General features: G+C 40.9%; 1 protein-coding gene across 1 annotated transcript in view; it reads left to right on the forward strand.

Moving 5' to 3' along the window:
* Positions 1-17,272, forward strand: part of nlgn1 (neuroligin 1) — a 359,580-nt gene that overhangs the window by 24,112 nt on the left and 318,196 nt on the right. The window contains exon 2 of the mRNA XM_034140692.1: positions 15,503-16,542. Within this exon, the coding sequence (XP_033996583.1) occupies positions 16,017-16,542 (526 nt within the window). The 5' untranslated portion in view covers positions 15,503-16,016. The remainder of the gene's footprint in view (positions 1-15,502; positions 16,543-17,272) is intronic.

The raw sequence follows: 17,272 nt of genomic DNA on the forward strand, positions 1-17,272 counted from the left end.
GAACGCATTCAATGTAAGTGTTTTGGGCCATTGTAGGGCTTTTGCCCCTGTCAGCCACCATACGAATTAACTTATTTGATTTTATTCAGTGGATCAAATCTCCTATTTGTGATACTATTTAGTAATTTTTACGCCTTGTTTGTAAGAATTCATGCTTGTTTCTGTTAATTATTAAAAAATCAGTGACACTGCTATGGAAATAAATAAAAAAATTGTATTCTTTCTTCACTTTCCAACCAATTCGAAATACTTAAAGACCCAGTATGACTTAAAGCCAGTGGCGAGCCGTGACTTTTATACCTAGGCCCTCTGACCCCCTGGCCCTTTTAGGACGCGTCACTGCATCACTCTATACACATGATACACATGCATAAACTTCACAGTTCGCGAAAATAAAGCCCACCCATTCAGAGGGAAGATATGATTGGTCAATTGTAGCCTACTGTCATTTGACATTACTCTCTCGTTGAGTTACTATAGCGGGCCCTCTGTGAACTTACAGCAGGACCACCAATCAGCTCCTGTCTTCACAGTAACTCGCCGAGACGGCTCAAGGAGCTTCTTTCATTTAACCCTTAAATTAAATCAAGTTATTTTGGTAAAACTAATGAAAAACATAACTAAACAAATATTTAAAAAATATATATTATATATTTAATGTTTTCAAATATAATTTTTTAGAATAGCTTAGGCCCTCAGAGTGGGCCTAGAGGGCCCTGACGGCTCGCCACTGCTGAAAGCATTAATCCCTGAGATGTGTTTTGGTTCATTTAAGGATGCCGTGTTTGAAATGGTGTTTTCATTAAACATAATCTATAATTTAATTTGAAACACTGCGGGGGGTAGAACGCCACTTTGCATAATCCAGCCTGTTTAAATATCATTAAAGGATAAAGCTGATGGTATTTGAGGTTATTCTTATTTTTTTGCGATACACAGAGTCCCTGAAGACCTGCAGCCAACAATGACTTTATCTAACAACCCTGGTGTGTGTTTCACCTCTGTGCCTAGAGATCCACCGTTCAAAACCCATTAGAGACTTAAAGAGCTACACTGATAAACTGCATGTAATTTATTTCATTAGTATGAACAAGCAAGCCTTCACTCTTCTCTGTGAGTGGTATTGGTAGCGCTGAGTCTAAGGATGTATCATTAAAAGAAACGGATTGGTCGATTCTATTGTATGATCATTCACTAAAACACCAAACCATATGGAAATAACTTAACATTTCAAAAATCTGAAGCGAGGAAATACTTACTCATTACTCACCCAACAACAATAAGTTACTGAAAAGGGGCTTCACATTTTTCCGATGGCTCATTATCCGAAACCCTAATAGTTTGTGTAAATGTAAGAAAAGAAGCAAATTACTATTATTATTGGACCTTAGTATTTTTTTGCTGGCAATGCATGACCCTGAGCCATGCCTCTAATTGGCTGGTTATCATTGCCTTGATTTGTTGGTTGGTTGGTTTTATGCACTAGAGGCAAGCCCCCAGGAAGTGAGCAGGGCGTTGAAACACATTTTCATAGTGGCCAAACGGTGGTTCTACAACCGCCGTGTCAGTGACCTGACATTAATGGGTCCAAAATACATTTTCCCATTGACTTCCATTAGGAAAGAGTTGCCTGTTAATGCAGCATACAATGTTTTTGAGCTAAATCATTCACCCTAGTAGATACTATGTTCTAAAGGATGTAAAATGCACTAAGTGTGGATTAACAGAGCAGATTGGAGTTGGGTTTTAAGGAAATTGCTAGTGTCCATGCTATATGGGCCCAGATCTTAGGGTGATTCAAGGGTTTTAAATCAGAGAGAGCACCGTAGTGCAGTGTTAATTTTGTCAACGAAAACTATGACGAAAAATGTTCGTCAACGACCTTTTTTACATGACTAAGACGAGACGATGACGAGTTAAAAATAGATTCTTGATAACGAAAATTTGACGAAATGTATATTTAGTTTTTGTTGACGAGACGAGACGGGACTAAGGTGTTAATGGTGGACTATCGGACATTCAAAATGCAGCATATTTCCCCCCAAGTGTTCGTCTTGTCTGTCAAAATGCATCTTACATTTCTAACTTGCAATATCATTATTTCCGCTCTCTTCACTCCAGAAGAGCGATCTCCCTCTCTCTCTCTGTGTGCGGGGGGCGGGGCCTAACAGACACGCTGCAGCGGCAGAGATCTGCCGGGGACGGAGCGTTCAGAGAGTATAGAGACACTCTACAAGGCTCGATGTGGAAAAAGCTCGTTTGCCATGTTTTCGCGTTGACACGAGTAGAGTAGTCTGTCCAAACAGCCGGCCAAAAGGCGTCATATTCAGTCGGAGAAATGCACAATTTTCGACTTCCTTAACTCGTAGCTCTGTTGCCCCAATTACGAGTAACGTTATCACATCAGGTGTGCAGAGGTGGGAGAAGTACTCAGATCTTGTAGCTAAGTAAAATAAATACCATAGTGTAGGAAGAGTTCCTCAAGTCAAAGTATGATCATCAAAATATATTTAAAGTATATATTTGTATACTGCAGGGTAGCTTGTGAATTTACTCCAGGTGGAACTAAAGTCTGATTTAACACTTGATTATATTTCACATCATTAATCCAGATCTGTAAAGTAACTAAAGGGATTAAATACATGTAGTGGAGTAGAAGTACACCATTTACCTCTGAACTGTAGTGGAGTAGAAGTACACAGTAGCAAAACATTTAAATACTCCAGTAAAGTACAAGTACCTTAACATTTTACTCAACTACAGTACAATATTTTAACATAATTATATTTCATTTATTTCACATTTAAATAAAGCAATTAATTTGGTTAACAATTTGTTCGTTTTTTCCTTTAAAAAATAACAAAAAGTAAATACAAGAATACCGTTAAAGTACCGGATCGATAAGCAGTATTGATAAGACTAGCAGTACCGTAGAAAACCTTAACGATACCCATCCCTAGATATTACACAAGTAAAGTGTTAAGAGAGTGAAATGTTGCTTTACGAATTTCAACACTTGATGCTGTCACCTTGATTACAATTTCAGATACCTGTATTTGCCTAACTGAATTAGTTTAAAGAGAGAAAACCTTTTGACTAAAAGTTGACTAAAATGTAATTTTTCATCGACTAAAAGTAGACTAAAACGTTTTGAGTTTTCGGCGACTAAAACTAGACTAAAACTATGAAGGATAGAAATGACTAAAATGTGACTAAAACTAATAACCATTTTCGTCTAAAGACTAAGACTAAATCAAAAACAGCTGCCAAAATTAACACTGCCGTAGTGAACTGTCAACCGGGGGGGGGGGGGGGGGAGAAGAGCATGCTCGTGAACTGTCAACCGCGGGGGCGCCGTGTTATGCATGTCCACTTCACCTCGCGGGAGCGCGCACAGCGTGAAGCCAAAACTCACAGACATTTCAATGATTTGTAAGGCAAAATGTCAAAATGACGGACTGCTTTCAAATTTTTCCGTCATTGTTAAAGAAAAAACCATCATAGACGGAAAATATTCGGTTAACGCGACCTCTGCACCACGCTGACGTCAATCTCAGTTGACAAAGAAGCTGCAGAGTGACTTGGTAGCCAAGTGGTTGATGTCAACAAACTGCAACCTCCCAGGTTTGATTTCAGCCGTGGGACCTCATGTTGTATGTCCTACTCCACTTTCTTTCTTCCCCATTTCTGTCAAATGAAGGAAAACATTGCCAACAAAATACTTGGGTAGTCGTTACAAGGAGGAGATTACTGGTCAACCAATGTTAATTATGTTGTCGGTTTGTGGGTGTCACTGAATGGAATTGAGACCTGGAAATGACGAAACAGACATTTTTGACTTTGTAAAGGACAGCTCTTCTATTACTGGTAACTATTGGAGGGGTGAAAGATATGGTGACATAAAGAGAAATACCAAGACGGACAAACATAACAAATCAAATCAAAAGTCATAAGGTCGTTATGATTTAGTTTCTGACAGAGAGGGAGAGATTTAAAGAAGCTGTTCGGCTCCGCATACAACAGATATGTGTTTTTAGCAACATATATTACAGATATTACTGTATATACTTTACTGATCCCAAATTGGAAACATTTTATTTATTTATTTTAGATTTTAGTTATTTGCTTATGCCAAAAGTGTTGTTTCCCAAACCAACTCAAACACATGATCAAACGTACAACAAAAATAACAAATAAAAATAATAATAAATGTTGGACCTAAATTGCAAGGATAATACGTAAAACTGGATTTAGATGAACATGGAGAAAGAGATGAGACAGAAATAGAGGGACACAGACACTGATGTTGGGTTTGATCCGAGGACAGGCAGCAAGGGAACGACAACAGCCATTGGCAGCGAGACACACACACAAACACACATATGGGATGTGAGAGCGGAGCGTCTCTGGTGACAGCTAATGACGAAGCTGCACCTCCACCCTTCACTGATCCCTGTTCTTTAGATGGAATTATAATCCTGCACATTGCATTTCAATTCTGGCAGGTTAGATTATGGTGTTGCCAATAATATTTTATTTTATTTATTACTAACCATTTGGCTGTAGCTGAAAGTGCTTATTTTCTTGGTGTCCACCATTGAAAACATGGAGGTGGATACACGCTATATATGTTATGCATCTTTATACCCTTAAAGGTCCCATATCATGCTTTTCCGGTTATTACCCGTCCCCTTGTGTGTTATGAAGGTTTTTATGCATGTAAACGGTCTGCAAAGTCACAAACCCTCAAAGTACACCCTGTAGCGAGTAAAACTCTAACACAGAAAAGACCTGTCTATGCTGCCCCAGAACGCCTCGTTGGAGATTTCTCATTTTCCATTGTTTTCTTCCTGGGTACAGTGATGTGCCCATACCCAAATGGACCCATTGGTCCAAATGGACCAATCCGTGGAGCCGTTACGTTACGTCCGGAGCCGTTATGTTAAGTCCGTGGATTGGTCCAAATGGATCAGCTGCAGCTCCGCCGATTTCTCCTTCCTGAGACGGCGGGACGCGGCGAGGCTGTCAGTCTGTGTGTGAGCACACACACAAACTCCCAGCCAGGCTGCGGGTGTGTGTGTGTGTGTTTTGCTGTGTCTCGCTGTCTCGCAGACGGCCACTGGGCTCACAGGGAGGGGGGGGGGCAGGAGCTCCAACAAGCCGTTTAGGACAGAGAGTGAATACACATACTATACAGAGATGCTGTATGAGAAACCAATGTGAGTTTGGAAAATTGCACAATATAAATCTATTTTAGTATACCTCAACAATGGAATTATGATCAGTAGAAATGGCCATGACATGGGACCTTTAACTCAGTACATCTCGAAGATAACAGCTTACAGCTTTTATTCAACGATTGAAATGTTCATACAGTATTTTCTTATTTGAATGTTTGTGATAAACTGAAATATTACAAAGCTTGGCTGTTTCTCTGAGCTCATGAAAAGTTGACCTTGTAGTGATGAGTGTTTTTTGCAGGACAGATATTCAGCTACAAATACCCCAAATGTTATAAATATTCTTAATAGTAGAAGGGAGCTGTTTTTAACACTGTCCATTTGACTGCAAAATAGCTCTTTACAGATTTTAAGTAATCTGTTGATAATACTAATTCTTTAACTTGACTATGGTTTCTATTGCATGACTTATGTGTAGTGGAGTATTTTCTCAATCTCGAATTAGCTTAATGTTTACCAAATACAGTATGTCAAAGCTTGAAAACATTAAATGGCTGGAGAATTCCAAAAATAAAATGTAAATCTCACATGTTTTAAACCAATGTTTACACTGAAAAATGAATGTTTTAGGAGCACAAGCAGTTAGGGTTAGATATTAGTTTTGGGGTATTGGGTCGGTGTTTTTAAGTTGGTAAATCTTTCTGTATGATACATTGACTTTCCTATTCAGATGGCCCATTTCACATATCTCCTTTGAGTTTTATGTTTGTTTGTTACACGGTTTGTGAATCTAATGAATTAAATGTAATAGTAGTTTAACTAAAGCAGGGGTGGGGAACCCCCGGCCTCCGGGCCATATACGGTCCGTGAGACCATTTGATACGGCCCTCGAGGTAATTTATAAACACACGCAAAACATTTTTAAAGAAATCTAGACCGCAATAGAATTAAACATGCCAAGGACAGGTTCCTTGAACACAACACGAGCGTAACGTGTCATCACGTGGTGGCAGTTCATGTGTCCCCGATGACAAAGAGCAGCATGTCATTTATTCTTCCCTAGCCTTGCTGTAAAAACACTTGCAGCCACTTTTATGGACTCATTAACAAAACTGCGGAACAATCAATGAAAACAGCTTCCTTTTCACCACTCTCTTTTTTTTGCATTTGTGTTTGTACATATCATTTTTTGTCGATAAGCGCTGGTTTGTTTAGAAATATTGCTGCTCGGAGGAGGGGTAGGAGGGCTTTCTGTCTGCCAGTGTGGCAGTGTGGGCTGGGAGGATGGATGAGACGACTGTCAGCTTCATCACCACGGGTGCTTTGAGTTTACAATTGTTGCCCCTCTGTGTGGTTCGACTGGAGAGAGGCACAGCGTCTGGGATTACTTAGCCCGACTCAACAGATGTTTCCTAGGATAAAAAAAATTGGGTTTTCGTTTCCTGTTTCTGAGCTGGCAGATGGAAAACACAAATGTTTTACTTCCTTAATGCCTCGCCGTCTCTCCCATGTTGCTGCCACTTGACTGACTACAGCCTGCATCCCATGAGGCCTTCAGTAAAATAACATCATTAGATGCAAACTGTCAAATGCCTGGGATTAAATTGAATAACAAACAAAGAAACCTTTAGAGAAAACATGAACTTAGATATTCTGGCATATTTTGATATAACCTGAGAGGAAAGGTCTCATTTATGTATTTTTTCTAGCGTAGGAACAATCACGATATGTGTTAAATCATATATTCTTTATAGCAAATAATCTGAACCTGTAATGAGTTCAAAGTACATCATTGGTTTCTTTAATGTAGTGGAGTAAAAATAATGTAGTGGCATACATTTAAAATACTTAAAAGTGCAGTACCTGAGTAATTTTCCTACTTCTTTCTGTCACTAGGAAATGTCTCAGGTTGTGTTTCCAATATTTATATCACAGGCAAGCGTTACCTGCTGACTTTAGTGAGGTTTATGTACTTTCAAAAGGCCAAAAATCCCACTTTTTATGCAGAGCATTTTAAAGAGAAACATTTGTACAGGTGTAAAGTACTACTGCTTATGTGGAAAAAGCTTGATCAAAAGTCTTACTCAGACTTCAGAGGAAACTGTGGGATAGGTGATAGCTTTACTCAAGTAATGTCTCTTGAATGACTGTCAGTTGGTGCGTAGATAGTACACAAATGAAAATGAATTGCTGGTGTGGAGTTCATGAAGAATTTAACTTAACAAATATTTGTAGTCTGCTCCTCACTTTTTGCTACAGGCTAAATGCCTTAAGGCTACACAGCCTAGATTGTTTGCAAGAAAGTTGTGTGTAGGTAACTCACGCAATAGGGTTGAAAGGGAAGATAATTGCATGGTATGTGATGTTGTTCCTTTTTTTAATCTTTTGTTAAACTCAACCAAATTAGTCTGACAATGTTTTGGGAGTATTCTGCTTTTTGGGTTTTCCCGTTCCTGGAGTATGTTATAGGTTTTGGTGCATGTAAATGGTCTGCATAAGCCTGTGTTCCTCCCACACACTCCCCCCTGAAACGCCTCTGCTGGACTCCTTTGTTTACTTCTGTAACTTAATGACATCACTATGTACACGCCTATATTGGCTAGCGCTCCAACACATTCTATGGCTAAGAGGCGGGTCATTAGTGACATATCTCGAAGCAGTTGACCAATCAAAACAGAGCCGTCTGGCCAACCAATCAGAGCAGACTGGGATCTGGTTTCAGACAGAGGGTGAAAAGAGGTGCTGCAGCACAGGCAGTACGAGAAAAACTTATTTATTCTGGACTCGGACTCGAGTCGGATTCGAGTGCCGATTTTCGGGACTCGTGACTCGACTCGGACTCGCGCACTGATTGACGCGGACTCGACTCGGACTCGTGAATTCTCGCGCACAATGACTCTGACTCGTGAATTTTTAGCCCACGATGACTCGGACTCGTTAATTTTTCACCCACGATGACTCAGACTCGACTTGTACATTGACGCTCCGACTTGGACTCGGACTCGAGCAAGTTTTGTCTCGAGTCAGATGTACTCTGTCCTGGCGTGTGCACCTGCGAGGTGAGTTCACGTACTGGGCCCCGCTATTCCAGTCTAAAGATGTCCAGAGACACACGCCGCATCGGGCTGTATGCTGTCACACATTCTGCTTCCACATTGGAAAAGAGCAGCGCAAAATGCTCGTTATGTGGAAAAAAGATTGAAGAGAAGGCTCCACAACACATTACTCTAAGGATCGAGTTCAGACATATAGGTTGGCCGTCTTGAACACTATCATCAGAGTTAGGGATGCTCCGATCGATCGGCCACCGATCGATATCGGCCGATACTCACTCTCTGCCGATCGATCGGTGCTCTCTAAAAATGCCGATCGCGAGAGCCGATCGCATGACGTAAAATTATGACGTAAAATACATGACACTTTTCTCTGTGCGCGGCAAAACAAGCTCGCAAAAATGGCTTCACGAGTCTGGCAGTATTTTAAGGTGTCCGAAAATGACAATAAAATAGCGGTATGCAACGTGTGTGAAGCAGAAATCCTGCAGCTCCACCCGCTGTGACGGACCGGTGAGCGGAGCAAAACACACACTAAGAGTTAGACCTAACACACTTAGCTATTTTATCTACCTCTGGAACAAGTTAGTTATAAATATATTTATTCTTCACTGTCGGGTCACTCATTACTGGATCAGTGAGCTGCATGAGACGGATACTGACAGGCTGTCAGGAGAGAGAGAGAGAGAGAGGGGGAGAGAGGAAAAGAGAGCGCTTCCGCTCATTTCTCCCGTGTTATTATCCAAAGTTAATGTAAACTTGAATAATGTACTTCATTTCAATGTAATAATTATGTTGGTTGTTGTTTGTGGAAGCGTCAGTGAATGAGCCCCATTAACTGAGTTTTAAACATCACTTTAAATGGAAGATCCCCATAGGCCCCGCCCACTCGATCGGATCGGTGATCAGTATCGGCCGATACTGATTCCGGCGATCGGCCCCAAAATTGGCGATCAGAGCATCCCTAATCAGAGTAATGTGATCTAATCAATAAATAAAGATTCAGCCGATAACACGAAAGCACATGGCTACTTAATATGCAGAATGTGTCATTTTGCATGCTAAGTAGCCATGTGTTTTCTGGGGCTTAATCTTTATTGATATAATTTAAACATTCACTTTAATAATTGCAGCGTCCCCGGCTGAATGGTGGTCAGACTCTCCAACTGATGGTATCTGTTTATTGCACACCCTTGCTTTTATACAATCATTACCAATGTAAGAGCTTGTGCCCTTATCAGCCTGGTGCTAAAAACCCAATGCAACTATTTAGTATGTTAATTTATTCGTCATCTATCCGTCATTATCGGCCCCTAATCGATCTGTTGTTTTGTCTGTCTGACTTTTGTTTTGTTATGTTTGTTTTTGCCCTATTACTTGTAAAGCGACCTTGGGTCCCTTGAAAGGCGCTATATAAATCCAAGCTATTATTATTATTATTATACATGTGTGTTTTCACTGCTCCGTTGTCCATTGACTTCCGGTAAAAGTTCCTTCGAAATAAGAGTCCCGATCTTATTACTATCAAAATAAAAGTGCAAAACGAAAACTTTACCATAAGATATACAAATATAATCACTTCTCTGAAACGTAACTCATTTTAAATATAGTTAGACATATTAAAGTTCATTTACAATAATAAAAATAATAATAATAATATTAATATTATTAATAAGCTTTATATTTGTATAGCACCTTCTATACAAGAATTGTAGCCAAACTCGCTTCACAGCAGTTCAATAGACAGATTAGTATAACATGACAGGATAAAAGCAATGTAGAGGAGCAGCTACATTTCAACAAATATATCCACTAAGATTAATACATGAAGACTTGTGACTCGGACTTGACTTGGACTCTTCTTGGGTGACTCGGACTCGGACTCGAACACAGGTAATGATGACTCGGACTTGGACTTGACGTGGACTCGAACACAGGTAATGATGACTCGGACTCGACTCGGACACTCCTTGGGTGACTCAGACTTGGATTCGGACTCGACTCCGACTCTCCCTAGGTGACTCGGACTTGGACTCTGACTCGAAAAGTGGTGACTCGAGAGTTGGGACTCGTGAATTGGTGACTTGACTACAACACTGTCTCACACATAAGAAAAACTTTATTTATCAATACTTACAGCCCCTCCAAACTTGTTTCTAATATTGAGTACTTCTATATCAAATTAAATAATCAAAACTTAATAATCAAAAACATTAAAATACGTATTTGATAAGATTTTAATTCAAATTAAGCTAAAGAACATTGGTTAATCTCTGGATAATAACGTTAACCAATATTGTGTGTTAATGTATTTGACTATTGGTCATAGCAAACATGTTATTAAAGGTCCCATCATATGCTTTTCCGGTTATTACCCGTCCCCTTGTGTGTTATGTAGCTTTTTATGCATGTAAACGGTCTGCAGAGTCACAAACCCTCAAAGTACACCCTGTAGCGAGTAAAACTCTAACACAGAAAAGACCTGTCTATGCTGCCCCAGAACGCCTCGTTGGAGATTTTTCTTTTTCCATTTTTTTCTTCCGGGGAAGGTTGACGTCACTCTGGACCAAATGGAACAATCCAACAAGGCGTGTAGGACAGTGAATACACATACTATACAGAGATGCTGTATGAGAAAACCAATGTGATTTTGGAACATTGAACAATGTAAATCTATTCTAGTAGACCTCAACAATGGAATTATGATCAGTAGAAATGGCCAAGACATGGGACCTTTAAGAAATAGGGTTTCAGGGTATTTAAATAAAGTGAGAAGAAGATGACTGGACATTTACATCAGCCTTTTGTATCCAAGCGTGAATATCATTTCAGTTCCAAGCTGTTCAGATGTGAATGAAGCTGTAGTAATTTATCCATCAGTATACTAAAATGTGGGCATATTCCGCTGGTTTTCTCGTACGACATGATCCAAAGGGACCATTTAGCGTGCTACAGTTTGCTAAAAGTAAAAGAGGTTTAGTAGGCAATTCTTCTGTGTCCCTGAACAAATAACAAAAACTGCTGACGTTTTAAGGCGGCCGACGAAGCAGTTTATCCTCTGGCATCAACATGGCAGCCAACATGATTCCACACAATGAATATGGATCGTATAATGCTTTCAAAAAAAGGAAACTTAAAGGTGGGGTATGTAATTTATTTCAGAAACATATTGTTTTATTCCATGGAATGCTCTTAACATCCCGATAGCAATGAATATATTAAATGCTTTGACAATAAATACATAAAGAAATGTCATCTGTGGAAGCCGTAGCGCTGTAAAAAGCACGACCAATCATTTTAGCCGGCCCGTCTAAAATAACTGGATGGCCTACCTGCCTGTCAGCCTTCCATCTGTGCACAAACTTATCTCGTGCCCTCATTGGTCATGTTCGACCAATGAGTTCGACACGTTCATGTGTGTTGGAGGAGGGGCTCTCTAAGGAAGTGGCAGATTTTTTCCGGTTGTGTATTTTCAAATTCTAGGGCACTCGAGCTGGTTTCCCTAAAATTACCTACCCCACCTTTAACTGTATTTTCATGTCCCTGCTGTTGAACACATGGAAGAAAGACAGTTTCTGTGTTTTTAGATTGTAAACTGCACAAGGTGTATGGATTCTCTGGTTGTGAAGATAGTGAGGAATGTATCTGTGTATTCCTCTAGCAGTAGAGTCTGAGTCATGGAACACTGTCCCTCTAAATCACTGCAAAGAAGTACTGCATACAGTACAACAGAACAAGATCTGAGTTCCGTTTTGTTGGTTAAAGGGACCTGTACTCCTATCAGAAGAAAAGTAATGTTAGCATATAATACCATTGATACTGGCCAACATGATGCCACATGTTTCTGATTACACTTCTGTGCTGCCATGTGCTCCCCAGAGTCCAATTTCCCCCTGTGGAAGTCACAACGGGTGTCAAAATGCATGCATATCTATAAATCTTTCTTCAGCAAAATTGTTCCAAAATACAATTTCAGTGTACAGTCTGATATCGCCGTTGTTCATTAAATCCTCCAATCCCCTGACTTCAGACCGAGATAGAACACATGATCACCACTAGTGAATTAAAGTCTTTGCTGACAAACATAGCTGGCAACATTTTGAAACAAAAGCACGGAGAGATAGTTGAGTAGCATGAGTCCAAGACTGGTTTTTAATGAGTATATACACAAATGTACAGAGCAGTATTTGTAAAGGGTGTAGGTTTAGTTTCAGGAGCAAGAGATTGGAGAGGACTGCAGTGCATTACAAAGATGTAACTGGTCATTTAATCATAACATCGTTGCCTCTGTATCTTCGTAATCCTTCATTTTTTCTAGGAGTCCAGATGTGTGTGGGTCACCAGTACTTTCTTTTTTTTTTAATCATTGCCCAAAAAGGACTGCATACAGTTCAACAAAGATCTGAGATAAGTTTTCGGGGGTTAAAAGGACCTGTACTCCTATCGGAAGAAAAGTAATATGACCATTTGATAACTGGCCAACACGAAGCCACATATTTTTGATTTCACTTCTGTGCTGCCATGTGCTCCCCAAAGTCCATATATAGCTGGCAACATTTAGAAACCAACACAATAGTGTGTTCTTGAGGGTGGGAGGGGGGGGATTAATTGTCCAGCAGGGATTACAGCTCAGTTTCAGGTTCTAACATGCCACTGTACTCATTATTCACGTTTCTTGTGGTTTACACCAATTAGCCCTCTCTTACAAACACACGGTGGGGTTTTGTCTGTATCTCACACACTCCGGTTTGATCTTCATCTCCTGTTTTTGGCCTCCTTTTTCTTCCCATTATGGTTTTCCTCCTGCTGATGTTGTAAGCATCTGTACTCCTTGTTATTTCCTGCCCCCCTGCAGTCTCCCCCCACCTCTCTGTCTGGGATGTGTGTGTGCAGATGCGTGTGTGGTTTCACATATAAATGTGAGCTACGTATAGCCCATAGCGTGTATGTGTGTGTATCTCTGCGTATGTATGTATGTCTGTAATCACGTCGTATCTCCCTTGTCAGCTGTCTGAGCTCGTTGAGTTGTATTTGTGTGTGCGTATGTCTGCGTGTGAAGCTAAATAGGATTTCCTCAGAGTATGAAATCTGAAGGTGAGCCCATCCAGGTGGAACATCGACTCCTAAGCAGTGAAAAAAAAATCACATTCTCGGGTTGAAAAACCAACACACACACACACACACACACACACACACACACACACACACACACACACACACACACACACACACACACACACACACACACACACACACACACACACACACACACACACACACACACACACACAGCTTCCATCTGGTTTAAAGAAAAAAAGAAGTTATATTTTTAACTATTTAAGTTCACCTGCTTGTTGTTGTTTTCCTTAAACTCACCTTATGTATGTTATATTTCTCTATTATTCTGCATTTTACTCCCTCTAGATGTTCTATTTTCATTATCTTTCTTCTTATCCTTTATTGATATTTGTATTAATTTCGAAACATTTGGCTGCCTAGCATAAAAGGTCACTCATTAAACAAGATAACACTTTCACTTGGTATAGGTCGCAACATTTTAATGGTATACACACTTAAAACATGATCCAAACTGAATCCAATATTGGGTATGTAAGGGAACATATCTGAAGAAAGAAAACCAAACATTTAAAAATGGATGTGTTAATTTACTCCCCCATAGGAAAGGAAAATAGATGTAGGTCTACACGTGTTTTGGGAGGAGTACCCTGCCCCATAATGAAGTTATTTAGTAAATGTAATTTGAGATGATTCAGAGTTGACAGTAATGTTAGATATTATGAACTGAGAGTAGCTGATGGTCTGTACATAACTATCAATAGTATAACTTGTTTTGCACAGTTCATAGCGTGTTGTGGCAAGTAGATCACCTTCATGTGTGTCTGGTAAAACCAACTGTGGGGGAAACTTCTGAAGCAATTGGAGTCAGGACTCAGAGAGACACGAGGAGAGCTGGAGCTTTGATAGCAAACACTGATGGTTTATTTGGAGCTTCGGCCGGAGAATTCACAAGACATGTCTGGCAACATCAACAATATGCTAGGGCAGCCCCTCCTTATGGGAGATAATGGCTGCTCAAGGTTGGTCAGCTGCGTCAGAGGGCGAAGGAGGACATGCAGGGCAAATTATTCCCCAACACCAACAATTGTGTGATTTTACCAAAATGCTCAGTTGTTTTCCCGTTAACCACTTTATTGCATCAATGTTCAGAAAGTGACGTCGGTGACAGTGACTATAACCAGTATAGGCCTGCCGCCCACCTATAGGTGGTCATGAAACATATGCAACATGTATATTTCCCCCCTACGGTCTCTAGCCAAAATCTTTTGCAGCATAACATTTTTTTTCTGACAAACAATGAAAGAAGAACCAGGATGCTTAAATTTGGCGCCCGAAACGACATTGAGCAAACTACTTATTTGGCTAATATAATAAAAAAATATAGCCGTTTATGAGTAAAATAATCTGCAATACTTGAAAGGACTGTGATTGATATTACAGAAATCACATGTCATAATAATCCTCATAACATTTAATACATCCTATTTTATTTCAAATTCCAGACTTGGACATTATATTAGACGATAATGAAATAACAGATTATATTAAATGCCTTTTTTTTATTGTCCAATGCTTGTTATTTAACCTGTTATTCCAGCACTATTTGCAAGTGGATGTGTGGCTTAGAAAAGGATGAAGGATGTAGTTTGGGAGATATTTGTCCTCTAGCACGAAAATCAGATATGCTACACACATTCAAAACCTTGACCTGACTTTCATCAATGGCCCACTACTTCTCATATCGGCCGTTAGGGGCGGCATAAAAAACAAACAACCTGTTACAATATCTACTTTTATTCTGAATCCTCATGCCGTGTGTTATTGCTGCTGGCGGTATGCATTCAGGTCTATGGCTCTCTCCCAAAACTATCCCCACTCACCAGCACAGAGTGTCTCTCTCTGGCAGCTATGGAGGGTACTCCACATTAAGAGTAGGGTATAAAATAAAAGTCCACCATAACCGGGAGACATCTGTCACCCAGCATACTGACGGACACCTTGCTAGTTAAGCTGTTGAGTAATATAACCATGTACTATAAATAGATGTTCCTCTTCACGTTGACATTTGTGCATACAGGTAAAACACAAATGTAAAGTACTGTGATGCAGGAAGCAAGAAAGAAAAGTAAATAATTGGATAAAAACTCTATTTGTGTGAATGCTGATTCTTGATTTTTTTCTGTGTTTTAGGGGAAAGACTTTGGACCGGACCAACCTATAACAAGTATATCTTCAAGAACCACTGCGTACTCCTGCTGCTGTACATGGCCATCCCCTCTAAGTGATGGAAACTCCCATCACGGACTGACCTGTCTACCTTCTGAGTAGTGGAGCTTAAAGATGATATTGTTGCTTCTATCTACTTCATTGCAGTGTTTACTGGACGGACTTCTGTGAGGAATATTTTCCATATGGTGAGGAATATTTCCCCGATTTTTCTTCAACTAGCTGAAGGAAACCTATGGCTGCTACATTTCCCCCAGATGGTTTTACAATGCCTGGATTTTAAGAAGGATCATTAGCAACCCCCAACCTCTTCTGCTCCGGAGTTACCCCCCTTTACTTACGCCCGTGTGTGAATGTAATTTTAGTGTGATTGTGTTCGCTTGTGTTTGCTTCTGCATGGCGTAAGTGAGAGACAGAAAAAAAAAGAAAGGACAAAAGAGGAGGCAGTAAACAAGTTGAAAAACACGGAGTAGCAGCTATGTCCCAGTGGAGGCACCAGTCAAGGACTGGGTGTCAGCTACTTCTGACTGCTAAGAGTGGGAGCAGGATGATGGGATACATAAGCCTTGAAGGTTCTTTGCTCAGTGGCCGGTGGGTGTCCTCTCTAATATGGCTTGGACTGCTGCTGCTACAGACGTCTCTGGCTGAGAAACTTGACGAGAACGACCCAGTTGTGACAACCGTGTATGGCAGGCTGCGTGGTGTCAAGAAGGAGCTTAACAACGAGATCCTGGGTCCCGTGGTGCAGTTTCTAGGAGTCCCGTACGCCTCTCCGCCCACCGGCGAGCGTCGCTTTCAGCCACCTGAGCCGCCGGCGTCGTGGCCGGAGATCCGCAACGCCACACACTTTGCCCCGGTGTGCCCTCAGAGCATCGTGGAGGGCCGCCTGCCTGACGTCATGCTGCCGGTTTGGTTTACCAACAGCATTGACGTTGTCTCCACGTACGTCCAGGACCAGAGCGAGGACTGCCTCTTTGTCAACATCTACGTCCCCACTGAGGATGGTGAGTTAGCCTGTGGGCCCAGGGAAGGATGATTGTGGGGGTAGGGGGTGGCGGGGCGGAGGGTATCGAACCAACAAGATCCTGGTAGAGAGAAGGGTTTGTTGTTTTTGTCTTTGTCTGTCTGTCTGTCTTCCTGTCTGTCTGTAGAGGGAAAGCATGACCTTGTGCATGTTTAATGCATGACATTGCTTATAGAACATGCGTTTTTGAGAGTGATTTTGTGAAAGAGAGGACTGTGTTCGTGTGTGTGTTGGATCCATCAAGGCCATCAATCCTGTTTTCATTCCACTCCATAGCTGCCTCCATCTTCTTCTTTCTATTTCCCATCCTTCCCTCCTCCTCCTCCACCTTCCTGTTGCTTCTTTCCACTCAGCGCCTTATTTGCCCTCCTCTGCGGATGGACTCCCCCCCACTTCATCATGTCTGTAGCTCATCATAGCCTATTGTGCCTCACCACAATAGCTACAGTTCATTAAACAAGACAGTCGTTGTCATGATCATCACCGATTGATTTGGCTGAATGACTGGCTGGCAGACTGATAGACTGAATACTGCGCTGATTGAGCTGGTGTGTTTCATTCTTTCCCTGCGTCTTTATTTCTCCCCTTCCCAATTTTCAGTTGTGTGTGTGTGTGTGTGTGTCAGTGTGTGTGTGTGTGTGTGTGTGTGTGTGTGTGTGTGTGTGTGTGTGTGTGTGTGTGTGTGTGTGTGTGTGTGTGTGTGTGTGTGT

Source organism: Trematomus bernacchii, unplaced genomic scaffold, assembly GCF_902827165.1.
Source record: "Trematomus bernacchii unplaced genomic scaffold, fTreBer1.1, whole genome shotgun sequence".
NCBI classification, from domain to species: Eukaryota; Metazoa; Chordata; class Actinopteri; order Perciformes; family Nototheniidae; genus Trematomus; species Trematomus bernacchii.